This window comes from Leuresthes tenuis, unplaced genomic scaffold (assembly GCF_036924035.1).
Source record: "Leuresthes tenuis unplaced genomic scaffold, fLeuTen1.0.hap1 SCAF_9, whole genome shotgun sequence".
Classification (NCBI taxonomy): domain Eukaryota; kingdom Metazoa; phylum Chordata; class Actinopteri; order Atheriniformes; family Atherinopsidae; genus Leuresthes; species Leuresthes tenuis.
The window spans coordinates 8,792,447-8,807,562 of NW_027325363.1; the positions used below are offsets into that span (position 1 = coordinate 8,792,447).

The 15,116-nt window shown below is 41.6% G+C and overlaps 1 protein-coding gene across 2 annotated transcripts in view; it reads right to left on the minus strand.

The window, feature by feature from the left end:
* The window catches only part of robo1 (roundabout, axon guidance receptor, homolog 1 (Drosophila)), a 190,636-nt gene that overhangs the window by 22,059 nt on the left and 153,461 nt on the right, over positions 1–15,116 (minus strand). For both annotated transcript variants that reach the window (XM_072392174.1, XM_072392175.1), the window contains 10 exons: positions 12,850–12,970; positions 11,854–11,992; positions 11,591–11,718; positions 6,468–6,592; positions 5,655–5,826; positions 3,841–4,046; positions 2,093–2,174; positions 1,788–1,956; positions 1,525–1,691; positions 1,317–1,438 (listed from right to left, as the gene is read on the minus strand). In XM_072392174.1, the coding sequence (XP_072248275.1) occupies positions 1,317–1,438; positions 1,525–1,691; positions 1,788–1,956; positions 2,093–2,174; positions 3,841–4,046; positions 5,655–5,826; positions 6,468–6,592; positions 11,591–11,718; positions 11,854–11,992; positions 12,850–12,970 (1,431 nt within the window). The remainder of the gene's footprint in view (positions 1–1,316; positions 1,439–1,524; positions 1,692–1,787; positions 1,957–2,092; positions 2,175–3,840; positions 4,047–5,654; positions 5,827–6,467; positions 6,593–11,590; positions 11,719–11,853; positions 11,993–12,849; positions 12,971–15,116) is intronic.

Here is a 15,116-nt window from a genome sequence, read left to right on the forward strand (position 1 = left end):
GTGTCTATGCGCCATTTGGAGCGGCAGTGATTTGTGCAAACCGCACTATGAGGTCATTGGCCAAAGGTTCCTCCAAGTCTGGAGCTGGTTAAATAGGGCCCAGACTCCCAGAACAGTTTGTCTCATCCTGTCCTGCTCTCCACTGACTGCTGAAGTCAGAAAAGAGTAGGGGGTGGATGGGGATCTTTACTCTAAGTACTAGAAACTGACTGTACAACAGGATCAAATTAATTTGAGGTTGAAAAAAACCCCACATAACTTAAATTAGAAGGAATTTGAGAAGGAATTTGTTTAATCATTAATTGAAGTTGCTTTGTGATGCAGCATGGTTCAAGAAAAGAATAACTGGTAAGCAGTGTGCTAATATCCCTACGGGTCCCTGCGGACAACAAGCAGCACTGGCTTGTAAAGATTTTAGTGATTTCTTTATCCCTCCCCCATAAAATATGCTGCCAGATCAGGTGGTCTTCATTAGCTGGAAAATTGTGAAACCCTTCACCACAACACAAAGGAAAATGTAAAGCCAAGAAACTCCACATTGGGAATACATTTAACGCTATGAAACAAGGAAACTGTGCCATTTAACTACAATGTCAACCTCTCTCATATCATGTGTTTTACTAGAACATTCCAGTGAGACACAGTAACTGGACAGTAATGTTTTAAATCAGTCTCGACATGTCAGTATCTTTTTCACATTTCCTCAGCTCCATTCATCACTCACTGTAGCACCTCATTATACCTGGGAATGTTGGGGGTGGCCTTCTGTCAAAAGGCAACACTGAGATGGTTTTTACCCTTCAGTGACTCATCCCACACTCTAATATCTAGTAGGGGATGTTTAGCACCATGATGTATAGTATTGTGTCATAAAGACACACCAGATCAGGTACAGAATGACACAGGTACCTCATATTCAGCTTGTAGCAGCACAGAAACACCACCATAAGCTCCCAGTTGTACTTGTTCTGCACCCACCTATCCATTTTAACATCTGTAAGCCATTTCCACTTATGAGCATGAGTTGGCCGTCTCCTCCTTCTCTTGTATTGTTTTAACAGTCGGCAAGTGTTTTCAATCTGTGAGGGTACAGACTGGCACGTCACACATTGCTATACAGTACTACATGGCCCTTTGCAGAAGGTTGGGCACTGTAGTGTAGTTGTAATGGTAGTGGGGTTGTTATTGTGGAGTGCAGAGTGCAAGGATGTTGGTAAATTAGCTTGGCTAAATGGTGACTTGATATGCCAATACCCTCCCATACTGCAACAGATTCTCAAAGAAAAAAAGTAGTACATTGTGAGAGGAATACTCACTGTCCACTGCACCCTGACAGATGAAGAGGAAAGAATGGTGGGGTTATGCAGGTGGATGAGGACTTCTCCCAACTCCCTCTGGATCTGGCGATGATCCACACCTTGACTTGTTGGAGGGATATCTGTATACAGGGGCACAGAAATAAAAAAAGATGAAATGAGCTTGCACTATATAATAAATTAATGTAAGTAAGAAGGCAGTTCTCACCTTGTGTTTTCACAGCATCTGTGATAGGACTGGGATCACTCAGCCCATAGGCATTGGCTGCCCGCACTAAGAAGAGGTAGACTGCACTGGGCTTCAGGCCCTTAAGTACAAAGGACTCCGTTTTTACATGCTCTGCCAAAGTCTGCCAGCTGCTACCTGATGCATGACTGTGGACACATAACAGAGAAAATTGAGGTTTAGATAAAGTTTGAATAAGGCCATGCGATAATTAATTTACTGATGACCAAACAGTTTGGCTTTACCTGAAGGCCTCTATAATATAGGAAGTCGGTGTGGCTCCAGCATTCAGGTTAGGTTTCCAGGAAAGCATGATGGAGGTACGGGAAACATCTGTGACCTCAGGTTTGGAAGGGGCACTGGGGATCAGATTTGGGTCTGTAGGTCTGTTTGGCTGAACTGGGGCTCCAAATTCTAAGTGTAGAACAGAGAAAGTGTGAAGCATCTCTAACTCATTTGTCCCTCTGCCCTCTGTCAAAACACATGCTCTTACATAAAAAGAAGAAGGCTCCTATTACCATTGTTAAACAGAAAATTGGGTTAGCCTTACCTTGGACTTCTAAGTAGGCTTTCCACGAAGCCTCTCCACTGGGTGTGGAGGCGATGCAAGTGTAGGTGCCAGTGTCGCCAAGCTGGGGAAGGAGAAGGGGGAAGGGGTATTTGATGAAATGGAAATCATTAAAATGTGTCCCACTGTTTCCTGAACTGGTAGTGGCCTATTTCCAACTCTCTGCCTCTTGTTATCTCTCCCCAACCATCACTTATCAGCTTATTGGCATTCAGATTGAGTCTGATTGTAGGCAACTGTCATTGCCTGATAATCTCACTATTATCTCTTTTCTAACAAAAATGGGGAGAAAACAGCTGGAGAGGCCGACTGGCAGAGAATTCCTGGTCAAACAGAGAAGACACTCACAGCACCATGCACAATTAGAGACATTTCCTCTCTCATCTGCTTGAGTACCAAACATCAAACTGACTGCTCTGTGCAACAGATGAGGTGACAATCAGCTTTAAAGATATACGTTGTATCTTCATCATTCATATCCTTCTTGTTGCAAGTTTGATTTTGTTTACAGTTTGCTGTCATGGTTATCTAAATAATCTGCATTACATCGAAATCTGCATCAAAACACTTCTGTACTGTGTCTGTGATGAACATGTGTGGCATATGCCAATTTATTTTTCATTCAGTCCGGGAGGGCATGAGAAAATAGTCAAATTATTTTCTACATGGACTGACACCTTGGTCTGAATCTAGACCAAATCAAATGTAACGGACAAGTTTCTGAGTTACTGACTTGCCTAGAGTCTAAAAAGCCAAACCCTGTTGGAAGTTGGTGATACATAGTATGCGAAAGACTACTATGTGGATGTGTGAGCAAAATAAGCCGTAAAAAACAGAAAGAAAAATTGGCTGAATAGTTGAACACAAGCTTGTCTTGCCAACAAACCTTAAGGTATGTATTTTTTTAGTCTGGTAGGAAGAATATCTTTTAAAACATTATAATAAGATTCACAAAACAAAATTAAGAAAACAAATTACCCCACACATCACAAACATCTCCATTAAAATGCTGTCTGGGAGAAATGACAAGTCCATTAATGTGAAGTGCCTGCAGAGTTTACTCTGCTTCAGCGCGAGCAGGGTTTAGACGCATCGCCTCCTGCCTGCCTTGCTTTGGCAACCCAATCACACTACAATCTTGTCACCGCAAGACATGCCAGGATTCATCAGAACAGCGTAAACTGATGCAAACTCTGACCCTGTGACGCCTCCATCTGGAAGGCACGTCAGCACCCCCTACTTGTCTCTGCCTAAGAGTGTTCAGCATAACACAGCCTGCCATCAAACCCGCATGTACGTACACACAAGAAACAACTCTCCAAACCCTCTGTGCTCACTGACTGACAGCAACTACAGATTGTTCGACTTCATAGACTCCATTTCAAACCCAGGACAACTGACTGACAGCCCACTGAGTTCGGGTTGCTGCCAGGAACACATGCTTTATTTACCAACCAGCAGGGGTTTGCCAAGGACATTATGGGTTTAATATGGACAACTCTGAAGTCTATTTGAATAGATTTAGACATTAAAAGCTGTCAAATAGAAAAATCTTAGTTAGAAACTATAATATCTTATATATATATATAAATATATATACCATTAACACAGTCACGGTTGAATTACAACTTAAATTCAAAGGCCACATAGGACTTTGCAATGTACATGTACTTCACCTGATGTTGTTAAAAACTTGTGAGCATGTTTGTACATGGGATCAGCTGACTTACCTTTGCATAGCGTATCTGCAGTGCACCCATGTCCAACTGTTTGACTCTGGAATCATGTGTGGACACTAATACACCATCCTTCCTCCACAGGATGGTGGGGGTGGGGTTACCAGATGTCACACAGTTGAGGACCACAGTACCGTCCACAGCCACTGTCTGATTGGTTGGGCCCTGTCGTATAACTGGTGGCGGGCGGTCTGACACAACTGTGGAAAGAGGAAGGCGAACAGACAATTATGTGGAGAGGTGGAAGCAGGGTGAGAGGAAACTAGAATTCTGGCAATTATATCCAGCTGGGAGAAAACACACAAAAGGCATAGAATGGTGAGAATTGGACAAAGTGTGCAACAATATAAAAATGTGAAAACTGCAAGGGTAGTAGGACAGGAATTAAATCCAATTTTAAAGTACTGGAAGCAATTTTCTAATCATTCAGCAGCAGGAGTCGATCCTAGCCAAATAAAAATGCCGTAATTAAAATGAAATGGCCACAGTTCCCTCACTGCAGATCTACCAGACGCCTAGCGGTATGCATTAGAACGCTAGCAGCCAACAATTCAGGAGCCCTTCCCCCAGTCATAAAACACCAAACAAGTAAGAAAAAAAGGCTTAAAAAAACATCTAGCCAGAAAAGGCAATGTCATTTGCATGAGGATGCTGAAACTCCTCCCTGCCTCGCAGCCAGTGTGAACCAGGGGTGTTCAACCAGTAGACACAAAGACAAACAAAGGCAAGCAGAGACAGCATGTATTTGACAGAAATGTTGCAATGGGGGTAAAACAGGTGAAACAGACAACAGAAGAAAAAATGTAAGAGGGACTTTAATTACATGAACCAATGACTATTTTTATTTTATTTTGTATCTACTGAGTGTAATTCATCAAGTCCCTGTTATGGGTTGTCCTCCTGCCTATGATTATTCTTCTTCATAGCACTATTGATGACAATTGCCGCCACGTCTACTGATTTACAAGCAAATTACATTCAGTGATGAGAAGTCAAATTAATATCTAACTCAGTGTAAAGGCAACATGTGTGCACAGATCTTCCGAACCACGCTGCGGTGTAATCTGTGGGCTGCTTTGTCTCTGCTTTTGTGCTGGGGATGGTGCAATTACTAAAACATTGTCAGCATGACCTGTTATTACCAGATCTGCCTGTGGAGAAGTTGTGGCCTCAGAGCGGCCTGCTCACTTTAATAACTGTTATTATTATCCAGAGAGCACGACAGAATGAGAGACAGAAGTGAAGGGAGAGATGGGGCATACCAATGTAGGCCGTAAATGAAGAAGGACATTTGGTAAATGAAGGGATGAATCTAGGTGTGTCATAGACAAAGTAATAGCTGCCCAGATAACTGTGGGAATGGTAGAAGTGAGGCATGGTTAGTCCACAAGGCTGACGGTGATTGGCCAGCAGAGTAATTAGAGGACCCAGTCCAGACCTCACCACATGGCCACAGTCTTCCAACGGTAGACAGCAGCAAGCCAACCGTAGAATACTAGGAAGACATTCACCAGTGTGAAGCCAGAGAAGCCAACTAGTGAGCCATGGTCTGGGTGCACAGGCACCAGACAGTCTCTGCCCCTGACAGGAACATATTGAACAGGCCAGACCAAACCTCACAGACCTCAATACGGATATTAATATGCTTTAGAGTCGAACCACAGAATTGTAGATGAACAGTATTATACTTACAAGCCAAAGATTATCTGAAATTCCAACATCTCTCCATTCAAGCTTTCTTTCAGTGTTCCTAATTCTGTCTAAGGCTTTGTTGAAAGCAGAAACTGTTGCCTGAAAAGGTTGCCTACCGTCAGTGACCTCTAGCAGAGCCTTGGTGATCACACTGCCGGCAATGTTGAGCGCCTGGCAGCTATAATATCCCATGTCTGAACGTTCAGCATCAGTGATGGTCAGGTCCCCAGTCTGAGATACAGCGAACCGGCTGAAGGGTTGAGGAGGTTGGTAGGAAAACAGCAGGTTCTGTCAAGATGTAAAACAGAACACATTGTTGATTAGAATGACTAATATGTAAAAAAATACATATTTAGACAGGTGACAAAGTAAAGGAGAAAACAACATAAAGCATTGTTGGGTCCATCAATGCCAAAACAGTTAGCATTGATCCTACAAGCCGGTGGAACCCTACATACGTACATACATAATAGCCCTACATACATTCATGGGAGCAAAATCCTTTTCACACTAAAAACCATTCATAGTCCTATCTTGCCCCATGGATGAGGACACTGTCATCCTATAAGACAACTCTCATCTAGATAGAGATATGTCATCATAGGATATAGGTGATAACTCAGAATAACTATATTTGTTGCAGTGACCCTTCAATCTGCAGCAGAATGTGGACCTAAACCATATAAAATGCCCCCCAAAATAAAACTTAGCCACTAGAGTTTAGGTGATTCACTAAAATCTTACTGCTCTCTGTCTGCAATCATTTGACCTCATGATGATGTTTGGAGGCCACCTCAAGTCCTATTGGATTAAGTTATCAGCTATAATGTAACCAGTGTCTAGAAATATTTTTTCCAAAGCTTGGAATGAGTTTGTTGGCATGTTTGCCAATTTGATATAGTGTTATAATAGTTAAATAGTTTATTTACCTGACTGCCTTCTCGCTGCCAGAAAATGGCTGGTTGTGGGTTTCCAGTGGCCTCACACTGGAAGGTGACGGTTCTGCCAACTCCAACCACCTGGTTCCTTGGTCTCACCACAAATGCTGGGGGAACTACAGGACAGTCATGAGAGTGGTTAGCCACTGAATAGATGCCTTAATACACTATTATATATATCTTAATATTATAGTGACTACTGGTCTGGGTTATTTGTAAGACAGAAAAAATTTGGCTGAAGCAATTTGTTTGTATTCAAATTATGATCTTTTTTTTTTTGTTTAGAAATATGGCTCTCTCTCAAAACCTTGCACGGTGTGTGCACAGCATATGGAACAGTACAGCAATGAAAACTAAAACGTAAGCATATTATAGATGTAATGAATAGAAAAAAACAAAGGGTACTTCATAGCCTTCATTTGCATGGGCAAGGGCATGGGCAATTAAAATTTACATGGAAATGGGGAATAAATTTGAACCATCTGTCCATGCTGATAACCTCCAACAGTGCAGACCTCAACTAGAATGCAGTATCCATGCATCTTAATGACAAATTCCATCTCAGATAAAGAGTAGTGATGTAGCCCAATGTCAGCTATGCAGCTCTGTGGTGACAATGGTTTATGTGAAGACACACAACCTGAATGTAGGGGTCAGGAGACAGGGAAGTTTACACCTTCAGTTTAAAAGCACTCTGTAAAGGTCCTCAAATATTTAAATTCTGCAAACATATTAGCATTTTTCAACATAGGGCATATGATACATAGAAAAAGGCAATCTGAAAACTGTCACTTCAATTACAGCCACATTTTATCCATGAATACAATGGAGGTTTTTGTGAATGCATAAAAGGGGGTAGTAACTAAATTAAATGGTGTAGCTTTACCTTGGAGGCCCAAGAGGAACATATTTTTTACCCATTAATGTCCTTTTGTCACTGTTGCCCATGACAACAGAAACATGAATGCTGATTGTAGGGTGGAGAGGTGATGGGAGGAGGATGAAGGGGGGGTTGTGACAGCTTCCTGTCTCTGTCAGGGCGGTGAATAGGTGACGGATGACATTTCAACTTACCAGACACGACTAAAAAAGAAACAAAAACACAACAACAATGATTCCAAGGATAAATAAATAGATAATAAACAGCATGACAAAGGAAAGACAAGAAAAACAATAGTGTGATGTCCATGGGTACAAATAATCATGTTATTATCATCCTGCAAATGAAAGACATGTCATTTCTCATCTTTGACTCAAACACTAGAGACTCCATGATACATGCAGCAAAGCATAATTACTCTGGTTGATTAGGACTGCATTAAAATGCATGCATACAAGAAATTATTAACCCTCTGTCATAAAGGGATATGTTCAAGGACAGAAAAAATGCTGGATCGAGTTAGACAACATTTTAAAAAAGGTGCATAGATAACATGAAACACAGAGGCAGGACAGATGTTTTATGCTCAGTGACTTCACGCTTAGTTTCTCTTTTTCTTCTTTTCCCAGTTGTTGTGTGAAGGTGCCCATCCCTACACCTTTAATGAGGTTTTTAAGCACCCCGAGGACTAGCTAGATCATAGTATGTCAACCATAGCTTTGCATAGTTAAGCCTGGTACATAAAAACATAAGGTGACTGTTAACTGTCACTCACTGGTTATAAATCTCACCCGTCCAATCGCTCACTTTATCTAATCTGTCTGCTTCAACGGCTCCCTTGGCAACATAAACGCTGTCAGTCAGAATAATGACCAAACCCTTCCTCCTCCCCCTGCCTATCGCTGGCCTTTAAAATGCAGATAAGGCGCACATCAAACACTCTTAGAACAAGACACTCATGACTGTGAGACACCCACAACTGCACCCCCATATAATGCTTCCACACATCCAGTCATGTGTGTCTAAGCCTTTAATTAGGTAACCTTACCTCTCCCATGCTGTTGTGATCACAGTTGTGGATCTGGAGGGAGAGATGAGCCTTAAATTTGACCTGGCTACTTTTTTGTGGGCTCTCCATTTGCTTACAGCATGAAGGGGAGTTTGTATCAATAAACTGCTCGGACCAGCTAAGACATACATTAAATGTCCTATCTCTGTGAGATTTTGTGCACTGTATGAAGGGAAATGTGGTTTCCAGTAAGTAATACACAGTGAGGGTCAATTTGATAGCTCAGACCAATGAATGCAGTGGTTCAACCATAGCTCAGGTGGTAATTGCAAGTTTGGTGGTTCAATCCCCAGTTCTCCACATGCACCTCTGTGTGGAAAACATTGTAAACCACTTTGTAGAAAACCTTAAGAAATCTGCAAAGTTGCAAGCTGAAAGCAGAATATTGACTATGTGCAAAATGTAAGTTCTATATGTGGTTTTTAACCAGATTTTAGTGTTTATCATCACTGTAACAGCGCACAGACTGCTGACAAGAAAGTTCCTTTCATTCACTCTCTTTTGGCACCAGTTCCAAGCTTCCTTCCAGACCCTTTACATGGGTTATTAGCAACACTGCCCTTGGGGCTATAATTCTATTCAAGACTTTTCTACACATAAATCACTGTCCACAGCAAATTTAACCAGCTGAGAAAAAACAACAACGTGATTTTCTGACTTCTGTCCAATACAGTCTTTCACAATACATTTTTATTAATACAGCAACCACTGATAAAGCTTAATTTGAAAATACAGAATTAACATTATCTAACCACACCAAACATAGATTAAAAAAATTCCATCCGGTTCTTAGATTTACATACTTATATGTGCACATACCTTTGTCAAAAGAAGAAAAAAACATCTTTTTTACACTCTAGTGTGGATTAAGTTAACAATTTTACAGTGAAAACATAAATATGGCTGGTGACTGGGCAAATTATGTGTTTCTTCAATCAATCAAGGGAATATTTCCCTTGACACATTTATCATTCCAGAGGAGGTGTAGTAGACTGACAAACACGTGTGTTAAACAATAATTCAGTGATTAGGTTAGTTATGAGAGCAGAGCCCATTGAAAGAAAAATAGCCCAAGGCGCCACCTCCACAATGTTGCCATTGTTCACTGACAATCTGACCATGGAAAGTGTGAAAGTTCCGATGTCCACAAAGAACTAGATTCTTCTCCTAAACTGTCCTGCTTTTACAAGAGATTTGCTCCAAAGGCCAATATCCTCAATATTGCGTGGCTTACTGCATGTCTTCATTGCTTTTACATAATGCTCTGCAACAATAAAAAGAATACATTATCACGCAAAGGGAATCTATATTGAATCCCACCCCACCACCTCCCTCCATCAAATTTAGCTGTTTTTTCTTTCTATAACTTGAGAATATCTATCCTAATTCCACTCCAACCATACATACATACATACATTCATCTGATCACTCCCCTCGTTCTTCCCCACAGAATTATTTAATTCAGCGGGTCAGTCATTCTTATGCAGAGGCTAAGCGATCTTGCCTAATGTAGAGTATTGATGCAGGCTGACAGCAATGCCCACTAAACCCACAGACTAAACTTATGCTCCCCCACATCACAGTTGTCTTCACTACTACAGCGACATCTCACTACCTATACATCGTTTTCTACTTTGGCCCATTTAGACCTACAATTATCCAAGCTTTTCTTTCCATTCCTGTGCCCGCATCTGTAATTAGAAGCATGTTATTTCCGAGCGTGGGACTGCGGCCTGCTTGCCTTTAATTAGCTGGACTACTCAGTACCCACAGTCTCGCTGGCCTCTTTGTATCCTGCGCTGGATGAAGCGCATAGATCTAAAAAGTAGATTGAAACGGTTCTAGGAACTTTGAAAGCTCAGAGGTTCAGGCATCAGTTAGCAGTATGATTTTTGCTGGAGAGGTTTTACTTTTCTTTTACTTTCTAACTCTTACAAGATAGGGGTTGAAAGGCATTATTTATGAAAAGAGGGTCAGTGTCTTTCTTCTTTAAGCAGGCAGCAGGGAATTTACTTGAGGTTTAGACATTTAATTTCCACTGAGGACAGGTGAGGTTTTAGCATTTCAAATATGATTCTAAGGCAGGAGAACAGCTTATTGAGCCATCCATCAAGTCTGTTCTCTTTTATTAACTAAGCTCTCATCAGGGAGAGAGAAAGAATGGAAAAAAGCAATAAGAGAAGTAGATATATTGATGCGCCTATTGGCAGGTGAGCCTAATCTTAGGCCTCACAAGATTGCTGTCCTGCCAAGAAAAGCAAGAAATAATTGTAAATGGTAGCCATGTAAAGTATCTGTATTTGGATGTGGGGGGTTGGCAGAAGAATAGAGTTGCCTTGTCTTTTTAAATTTCTGCTGCGCACACTGCTGGTGGTGACATTAATATGACTGACCTCACCATAGAAATCCCCCACACCCCCTCTATCCTCTTCACCACTATCGCCCCCAGTCCCAATTCCCAACCCGTTCTGCATCAATGGTGAGCCACTTTCAACACCAACATGCTCACTATCCCTCCACCCAGTCCCCATTCTTTATGCTCTGAGCTTCCTCCTCCTTCCCTCCCCTCTTGTCTCACCCGACTCTCAACATTCCTATTAGTTTGGCGTTAAATGGCCTCTGTGTTCCTCTGATTCTCAGGAGGGTTTTGGGGTGATCCCACCCCCCAGTTCCCCTGAATGGTTTCTTTCTAAATGTTCACACTCTGTGACCAGCTGCTTTATATTCCAACTGTGTTAATAAGAGGTCCAATGAAGAGGGCCACTGGAGACACACAGATATTCCATAGGTTCACAAATACTACTGTATGTCTTAAAACATGAAGGAGGACGGACCTCTGGAGAAATGTCACCTGTATAAGACAAATTAAATCAATTGCTGTTGAGCTCCCATGTGCACAACTCTGCAGGTGGTATGGATTTTTACATTCCTTTTTATTAGAAATCAATCAGCTAATTGAGAGAGAAGAGTTTGAAGTGATGACCATATAGTAGCAAAGCTGTTGGCTATTACTGCACTGAGGCTGGGCTAAATTGCATTTGAATCAAGCTGCACAAATACCCAAAATGGAGATGAATTTAGAACAGCTGTCTAAGGGGCCATGAATAATACATTCATCCAGCAGAACTGTGTGAAACTCAGACTTATAGCTGTGTTCTAGCTTACCGTGGACAGTGAGCGTAGCCGATGCCTCTGCCTTGCCCACCATGTTCTCAGCCATACAGGTGTAGGAGCCTTCATCAGCTGAAGTCAGTCGACGGATCTTCAGGGTGTGGTCCTCACGAGTTTCAAATCTGGGTTAAAACAAATATTCATGTATCAGAGACAAAGAAAACACAGACAATAGGAAATGATGGATCAGACCCAAAGAAAATTAATGAGTGAAAAAGACATAGTCTGATGAAAGGGGACGACTTGAGGAGACATACCTTCCTTTGGGCAGGTCGCCATCGTCTTTTCTCCAGCGTACAGTGGGAACTGGGTCGCCACGGGCCTCACACCTAAACTCTACACTTTGGTCCACCAACACAACCTGGCTACCTGGGCGACGTACGAAGCTGGGACGCTCTGCACAGATTAATAAAATAAACGTAGACAAGTGAAACCTTGAAGAGTGGTCATGAAATGTGTACCCCTGATACCCAACAAATCTTAGTTTAGTACTTTACTGTAAGGATTTAGGGGATAAACTAGAAAAAAAAGAGTAAAATTCCTATTTAATTTTGGAAAGAACCTGCATTAATTAATCTGCTTTAATGTCTTAATTAGTTGAAAACATGGCACAGCACAAGGCATGACACACAAGGCTTTCTGTCATCAACCTACTAATATTAATTTGAAATACTTAATAAGCTTTTTTTTAACTTTTTCTTTTTATATCCATTATGGCTAAAAATCAAAGCATTCTTATTAGCTGCTCGAAACACATTCTGTCAGATGGGACTTCAGTCCTGACAACAAACCAGGAAAGTTTATAATTAACCAATGTTTCTGGGTTATGACCCTGACTCAGAGGCAAGAGCTGCCCGTGTTTATTCTCAATTTCTCTCAAGTAACTGTTTATCTTGACTAAGTAAGTGTTGTTGTCATTATTATGACTGATTGTATGAGGTCTCTGAGAAGAAAAAGGTAATGCTACTGAAGAAAAGGTAAAGATGGCTCAAAAATCAAGAGTCTTAAAATGCTCTCAGCTGGGAATATAGGAGAGTAACTGGGTCAGAGGTTACTTGATGTGAAATAGAGTGCAGCTGGTCACAGAGGAGGAGCTGCCGTTGCCATGATAAAACTCAGAGTTTAGTCTGAGATTGTTGTTCATCTCACACTCAATTTTACAGAGGTCAGTAACATCATTTAGTTTCCTGAGAGGTAGATGGTCAAAGAATACACTAAAGAACTGTCACAGAGGGAAAAAAAAGATTAATTACCCAACACTGTAAGTTCAGCTACTTCACTTTCACGTTCTCCAACCATGTTTGTACCGATGCACACATATTTCCCAGCATCGCTCTTGCGGGCATTGGTGATCATCAGCTTCCCTCCACGTATCTGAGAGAACAGAAGAGGAGGTGAGAGGCTTAACATGGAGAGGAAAAGCAGCATGAGAGACACTTTAGGCTGATAGTACACAAAGAAAAGTAAAAACAGCATAGCTGAAATATTTCAAAACATTTCGGAATTGCTGTAAATGTAAAAACACATGAGCTATGAGCTGACAGTATGTGTCCAGCCTTTTTTTTTTTTTTTCGTTGCCAGTCAGTGAGTTGACCCACTCGTCTTCAGGGTAAACTAAACAAAAGAACATTTTCCTCTATTCAACATAACAGCATCTCCCTAAGGTAACCCCTGGGGCACTGCAGGACTGCAAGCACTCTTCCAGTCATCATAAAGAGCCTGAGGACAGTTTTGTCTGTTACTGTGTTGATAAAAAGAAAAAAAAAAATCCAAAAGACCTGTTTTTTTTTTTTCTTGGATTTTTTTGTGTGGATACAACTACAAATGAGAGCCAGGGAAAACACATTCAAGAAGACATGAACTACACACACCTGGCAGTAAATGTGTGTTTGTCCAGGTGAATGCCATGTCTGTTATTTCCCAGGGCTTTGATTACAAGCCAGAGGAGATGCTTTGTTCTCAGGCAGTCAGAGAGGCAACCCCAGCCTCAGCACAGGCCCCTCAGCCCCACTCTCAGCTGACAACCATGCCAGTCAGCGCAGATTCAGACAATAGTGTGATGCTCTGTTGATCTCTTTGCCTTGATGGAGCTTAAGGTTTTAAATGCACACATCAGCCTTCATGACCAGCACCACCTCCTGCAAGTATGTAACTGATATTGTCATTAGAGAACCACCGACAGAGAACTTGACACACACTGTTGCAAAAAAAATTAATAAATAAATTGCTCTACTCATGACAACAATGTTAAGCTGAGACGTGTGTTGACGTGTGTTCATATACATGCCATATTGACTTGATTAATCTACACCCCAGCTCTTTACATGCTGATACAACATGTTTTAATACATTTTTAGAAGATAACTAGTGTTGGTCTAAGGTTCTCAAAGGACAATTTTGGACATCAACTTATTTTTTTTTTAGTTCTGAGGCATTCCTTGGCCCTTCGCTCTCTGTTTAATATTCATGGTAAAGGAGGAGACACTTCAACAGGCTGTGGAGGCCTTGCTTATTTAGGGCACCCTGTGGTGCTAGAGAGGTTTGAAGTATCATTATGTTACTGTTTGTTTGAGGAAAGGCTTAACAGCTAAAACACAGTGACACTCACAAAGGCCCAAGATCAGGGCAGACCATACGGCAAAGAAATGGGGGAGGTGGGGTGTATTGTTGGTTCCACAGGGCTGTGACATGAGGATACACTTAAGGCCTTGTCCACTTTACCCATATTCTTACTTCTGTGAGTTTGTTGCAGTTTCCCACTTTGCCCTGGCATATTTGGAGTGCCACAGCAGCAGGGAATCTGAGAGCTAGCTAAAGTGAATGAATGCAGCAGCGGTTTTCTTTTCCCTGCATACATATCCTCTCAACCACAACACAGGCTGCTGAAAGCCCCAACAATCTGACCATTATCCCTGCATTACAGGGAGATGGCTCTATTCTGTTGCCTTTTGTCTCATGTCATTTGGCATTACTGATAATGCAAAAACCCCCATTCAACACAATCTCTTTTGGTATTCTCACAGCAGTTCATTTTCCATGCTGATAATTAGCCACAACTATTGAATAAAAGGAGGGGGACAATGAACTGCATTTTAGCCATTTTTAATGCTGCTGACAAGGCACTTGCTCTAAGCACAGACTGGTATAGGTTTAAATGTTGGCATTTTTCCATTTACGTTTTGTTTACCCTTCCCTCATAGTTCCTGAAAGCCCAGAGTTAAGGGGACATGGGGAGCTGCTGGTTGTGGCAAAGCAGTAATACAAGGTAACAGAACAACCTGACTTTTCATAGTGCTGAGAAACCTTTCAAAACAGCCCCACATGAAGCCATGAATATATTTGGCAGGGCACACAGCATGTCATTGCTGTTTACACACAGCTAACTGAAACAGAATGAAAAACGGGACTCCTCCTGATAGTACTTCCTTTCACTACATTTCAATTCCTGTCTTTTTATTTTGTATCCTGCAAATCTAAAACATCTCATGCCGATGCAAAGAGAAAAATCCCCTCTGCAGGT